This window comes from Colossoma macropomum, unplaced genomic scaffold (assembly GCF_904425465.1).
Source record: "Colossoma macropomum unplaced genomic scaffold, Colossoma_macropomum, whole genome shotgun sequence".
In the NCBI taxonomy this organism is placed as follows: domain Eukaryota; kingdom Metazoa; phylum Chordata; class Actinopteri; order Characiformes; family Serrasalmidae; genus Colossoma; species Colossoma macropomum.
The window spans coordinates 23,451,039-23,457,398 of NW_023494795.1; the positions used below are offsets into that span (position 1 = coordinate 23,451,039).

A 6,360-nucleotide genomic window follows, 5' to 3' on the forward strand; every position below is an offset into this window, starting at 1 on the left:
TTGGAATAAAACATCACATTTCCAAAAAAAGTAACTTTACAGGAAAAGAAAAAAAAACCCTTAAATGTTCACTGTTAATAAATGCAATTGTTTTACATAACGTGAACTGAAGCTGGTATTTTCAAATTATGCAAAAGAAATAAAACTGCAGAAATGGAGATACAAGTTCTTGTTCAGACAGTAACAATATGCTACAGGTACCAATGACCTGTTACAATTATAATGCACGTTTTGTTCTGTACCTGTAGTGCCCCATTCTTGCTGAAGGACGACACGCACTGCATCAGACGACTCATCTCCTCGGACACAGATTCAATGATCCTTGACAAAACGCGTGGAACCAGCTCCTTAGAAACTGTGAACACCTTGTAGACAGAAAAAGTAAGAGAATTAAACAAAGAAAGTCATATTAGAAAACAGGAGAAAATGGAAATAAAACAGTAAAATATGCATCTTGTACTTGAATCATGAGGATTTACACAGGGCCATTAGCAGAATCTAGTTTGTGAAGCAGAAATGAAAATTAGTGGCCATGCATCAGGGAAGAAAGGACACTAACTTAACATTACATGCATTGATCTATAGTTTAGCTCAGTGAGAGGCCATATTGGGTATAACTGTCTCTAGTTTCTCTTAGAAAGCACAAAAACTTTGTGATGTTGAGGCTTTCCTGTTTTAAACTGTTGATCCGTACTGATGATTTTTTCTGTTTTTACTAGAGCACCAACTGATGTCTTGTCACTAAGTGCTTTGCAGCAAAGAAAGGCAGAGTCACACCCTTCAGCTTATTCATAACTGTAAAGGGTGAAGTGCAGAGATAAAAGTAACGAAATTAGGGTTGAGGCAGATCTGTAGTAAAAGAAGGTTTCATAACTTACTTCAGCATGAACAGAGATGATGCTGACCAAAGCCTCCTTCAGATAACTCCGCACACCTAACAGAGTGTGTGAGAGAGAGAGAGAGAGGGAGAGAGTGAGAGAGAGAGTGAGAGACAGAGAGAGAGAAAGAGACAGATGGAGAGATAGAGGAAAAAGTGAGACATGCAGAAAGAGAGAGTGAGTGTGAAACAAGGGAAGAGGAGAAAAAGGCATACTTATATCAAAATACTACTACTACTACTACTAATAATAATAACAACAATCATGATAATAATAATAATAATAATCAACTCAAATTGTATTTGTGTAGCTCTTTTAAGGCATACATATGATGCAGCTCAAAACGCATGACGTGGTTAAAAGCTAAAATGTGACTGACTTGTACACTGATTATGTACAGAAATTAGAATGTACAGCTAGAATTAGTGGAACACACCTACTGAATTGTTTGCTTAGCTACATTTCAAGACCAACTGCCATTCAGTGGTTGACAGCAAGATGCAAGAACCTTCTTAAAATTTGAAACGAATCAGCTTGATCTAATTTTGTAAATTACAATTCAGTTCAGTATATAACCAGAGAGTCAAACAAATAAATATGATAGTAACACTGTCCTTGAACGATGAGGATTTAATTACTTTGATATTCTGAGAGAACTGCACCCAAAGAGGTAGTACAGCACTTTATGATTTCATAAAATACAATGTCCAGCAGGTTAAATTCATACTTAAGGAACATCACAAAGAATATATCAGAAGACATAAACATCTGACACATCATCTTTGCTCTCATTTATAATATTAAATATTTAAATTTTTAAAAATTCTTTCAAATATTTTGAATAGTTGAAAAATATTTTGAATAGTTGAAAGCAGTTGAAACGTAAATCCTTTGTGTTTTTTTTTTTTTGTCTGTCACCTTGAAAAATGGAAACAACTTTGCGGTCAACTGTTGTCAGTGAGCGGGTGATTGACCATATTGTAGCGCGGGGGTGGAGTCTATATTTAAAGGCCATTAATTTGAATGTTTCCCATCAGCCTGTGAGTCGTGGCTATTCTGTTCACTGTTCATGAGAGATTTTTAAAAAAATGCAGACTGGGCACTGTCTGGCCATTTGGTTCAGGCTTTGGGTTCTCCCAGTGAAGACTTTAAGTCAACTGAAAATTGTTTTTTTTTTTCAGAGTACAAGCAAAATTCAGAGATCAGGCTTAATCCCAGGTGAAGTCCAAACAAGTTTCTACCCTTACTACCCATGCTATCTAGCTGACAGTTTGGAACAGGTGGAAACCTACTGATTACTCGCCCTTAAGAACAGTTTTGTTGTGCCAGATAGAAGAAACATTCGAATGATTTGACCTATTTTCAATATTTTGTCACATTCTTGTTGTAGTCTTAAAAATCTATACCATTTTATTTTTTTAAGTAATAAAAATCTATTTAAAAAGGCTGTAGTGCTTAAACATTTGCAAAGCTTCCAACAACTCTGTAAATTTCTGGTAGCATACCAGTGTTCTCCCCTAACAAACTCACATTATGGTATTATGACTATGAAAACAATATCACACTCATTTGAGACTACACACTCACATAGTCAATCTGATGATTCTTCTCTTTTAGACATCATATCTATGGTGCAAACCTCTGACATGACATTCGTAAGGCCCATGAGTATACAAAGCTGGACATTTTGAACAGTATTTTATCCCATTAAAGATTTCTTCATAAAAGAGAAAAGGAGTGTAAAATGCAGAAGTGAGAAATTACATTAAAAGAAAATGTCTTTGTGTGTATATCTAAAAGTTTCCACCAAACCTCTTGAGGATCAAATTTTTTTTTTCAGAAACGTGTGAAGTGTAAAAAAAAAAATGAGACAGACAAGAGAAAAGGATGTGAGCAACTGATTTCATAAGTCAATAAGAAGAAAGAAATTCTATGTGGTTTCCTTGCAGTGCAAAAGCCTTTGAATTTAACCTTTCAGGACACCTGCTAGCTTATACGTGTACAGCTGTTAGCAGTACCTGTAGGTGGTAGGCAGTCCTTCCAGTCAAAGTAGCCAGCATAGATTCCTGGCTCCAGGGAGCCTACAATAGGATCAGACTTCTTCTCAATGTAAGACTCAAACAGGCGCTCGTCCAACTCACGAACTGCCTCTCTGCTCACCTAAAACCCAAACAGACACAAACTTACTGTCATATAAGGTCATGTTGTATGCAAAAGTTTGAACTGCCTGGTCAAATGATATGTTTTGTTTATTTACTATCATCTACCAAGAACTTAAACTTAAATATTAAATTTTTCTGCCAATTTTAGTGCACAATTCCTATTTCTGAGTTTAGCATGCTGTAAAAAACAATCTGAAATATGCCATAATTTTGAACATGCCACATTTTATGTTTCATTTTTCTCCAATATGTTAAAGCCAGCAAAAAAAGTAATTGTGCTTTAAGATTTGCAGGAGTGTGTTCCCTATAGAGGATGTGTTAACTTATTTTCACTTAGAAAATCAACAAAACATGATGACTGTATGTACAGACTTTTCAGTGAACAAAAATATTTCCACTCTCTCTCTCACACACACAAATACGCATAAAAGGAGTCCACTCATGCATGTCTGTCAGTTTGTCAGTTTGACTGAGCTTAACTGCAGGGAAATCTTCTAGACGTTTATGCTGGAAAGCACCACCACATAAATAAAACATTTAAAGGTAATGATTAGTAAGTGTGAAATCTTTTTTTCATTTTATATTGCTCTTTGAAAAATTACTGATACCCAAGACCTGAGCCTGACCCAACTGGCTTGGATCTGAATTGCAAACCACAAGCCAAGCATATCTGACAGGCTTAAAATGTGTGTACTAGTGTCCAGTCAAAGGGTGTAGATAGATTCAAATTTTATGTTTTTGACCCCCTGATACCATTATGTCATGAGTCAATAAACCCTTGTCAATCATGTCTACACCTAATTTCACGCTTAATAACTTCACTGGTTTGCCTTCTTTTGACCCTTCTCAAATGTATACACTCACCAAGACAACGACCTCATACGTGCACTATACTTGGCAAAATAAAGTGCGTCTTATCCTGATTCTGAAATGCTACTTCACCATCCAGTCGTATGCAAAGGTTTGGGCAACCCTAATAAATTACATGTTTTACTGATTTTCTAAGTGAAAATAATTTATATTTTGTGTCTCCTAACCAGCAGGCACAGGGATTCTCTAGCTGTGCCAGCTGCAGAGTGAGAAAGTACACCAAACAGTGACCTCATCAGACCATCTTGTGACGTAGTCAAGCTTGTATATACACTCAAGTCACACTGCAGTCTTCCTCTTCCAGTCATCTCCTCTTGCTTCTTGGACCAAGTAATTAACTCTGTGTAGCCTGGTGACTTTGTTGGAGCTTCGAAAGTTTTGTCGTCTATGGGCTGTTTCTCCACTGACCTTCTGAACTTCTGGAACTTTGAGATCGAGCCACCGCTGTCTGAGACACTCCATTAGCAGTGCTCAGTGTCGTGGCTGAAGCTTATTGACCTCTTCAAGCCCCCTCATGCTGTGCTTGAGCTAGGTCGGTGCCCAGCGGCTACATTTCAGTCTGGTGAGCGGAGCTCTCGCCTGTGGTAGAATTCTTTTCTACCAAGGCTCACTTGGAAATAGAGGACCTTCCGCAGAGTTTCCGCTGCTACACTGAGAGCCTCCTGTTACAGCTTGCCACTCCTCCTCAAACAGCGTTAACTTCACCAGCAAAACTAACAGCGCAATTAGCTACATGGTACTTTTGAGTAGTCACGCCCACCAGACTTTAAGACCACTCAAGGTAGGTGCATTGTGCTAGCCGGAACGCCTAATAGGAGCTAATAGGAAACAGGCTACTAATTCTCAGTGACCTCACACTAGCTATGCCTCAAAGCTCCTTTTGTCAGGTTTGCAGTCATATAACATAGCCTCTGCTGCTTCCATGGCTAAAAGTATGTTTCTCCAGGGCAGGTGCGCTCAATGCCCTAACATTCTCAAGCCACATGACGGCCAAGACTTATGACCATCTTGTCTTGGGTTGGATCACCTTCGCGAAGCCCTGGTCAACCCTTGCAAGAACTGCACCATTACACCGCTGCCTCAATGGCAGGAGAGACAGGCAGACTGGAGGCTAAAAATTATATGATGCTGCCCGCTTCTGCCCTAGCAATAGTGCAGGCATACTGATGAGCTCACTGTCAGAACCCATAATCTCGCAATGCAGTAAGAAAGACTGGCTAATTCAAAGTCCCTCATGCTTCTCACTCTACAAAGCATGCTGCAGAGCACTGGGTTCTCTCCAGACTCCCAAACCTCTCTGTCCAAAGCTGGTGGCACAAAGTCCGATATATGTGTCCTGTGGCGAGACAACTAAAGGCACCCGCTGTTGATGGTCTAAAGCCAGTAATTGGAATGTCAACCAGACCTGGCTCAGTGGAAGGACATCACGTCAGATCAATGGATCTTTTGCCCTATGTCAGAGGAGTACAGGGTATACTTCATCACCAGCCTCCAATCAGTTCTTGACAAAGGGTCACTGTTATTTGCAACCCAGCTCATGTTCTTACACTCTCTCAGGGTGTTGGTTCCCTCCTGGCCAGAAGTGCTAAAGAAGTTGTTGCCCCTCATGTTTAATCAGAAGGGTTCTACTCAATTTATTTCATTGTTCCAAAAAAAAAAAGATGGAGACCTTCATCCAATTCTAGACTTTTGCCAGCTAAAAAGTACTTGAAAGTTCTTCCTGTCCACATGCTGCACGCATCAGTGGTTCTCCACAGCATCAGGAGGCAAATGTTTTACGCCCAAAGACTTAAAGGATGCGTACTTCCATGTCCCTATTTCACCAGTTTACAGGTTTCTTTGGTGAACATCTGTGCAGCAGCCACACGCTCATCATCATGCACATTTTCCCACTTTTACAACGTCAATGTTGCTACATCAACTGCTCTATTACTTACTATATATACAGTAAGTAAGTGTGAGTGTGTGTGTACATACATACATATATACACACATATATGAGATGTTTTCTGTTGTTATAGCAGAGGTACTTTGGAATTCAGCTACAGAAGCATAGAGAAAACCCAAACATACATTTTATACAACAAATGTGAGCCATGAGTACACCTAAGCTGTATGGAATATGCTGAGTATTCCTCACATCTACATTGCACTTGTACCATGGGAAACCCCCAGCATATTTTCTACTTTGTACGTTGCAGCTTTTCAGTTAAGCCTTCAGTAAACATTTAAATTTAGAGCTTAATTCATGTCCATGTTGAAATAAAATCAGAGAACAAAAAACATTTTTTCCAGTCCTTCAAAACAAACATGGATTGTTTCATGTAAAACATGCATTCAAATGATAAATTTGATAAATGATAAATGCTTTTTGTTCATTATTAACAACAAAATAGGAAATACAACAAAGAAAAAAACTGAAAAGGTATCATTGAAACTCGTATTATTAA

The 6,360-nt window shown here is 38.6% G+C and overlaps 1 protein-coding gene across 2 annotated transcripts in view; it reads right to left on the reverse strand.

Moving 5' to 3' along the window:
* Nucleotides 1-6,360, reverse strand: part of exoc2 (exocyst complex component 2) — a 34,000-nt gene that overhangs the window by 3,997 nt on the left and 23,643 nt on the right. For both annotated transcript variants that reach the window (XM_036581913.1, XM_036581912.1), the window contains exons 23-25: nucleotides 2,897-3,038; nucleotides 879-934; nucleotides 243-365 (exon numbers count right to left, since the gene is read on the reverse strand). In XM_036581913.1, coding sequence (XP_036437806.1) covers nucleotides 243-365; nucleotides 879-934; nucleotides 2,897-3,038 — 321 coding nt within the window. The remainder of the gene's footprint in view (nucleotides 1-242; nucleotides 366-878; nucleotides 935-2,896; nucleotides 3,039-6,360) is intronic.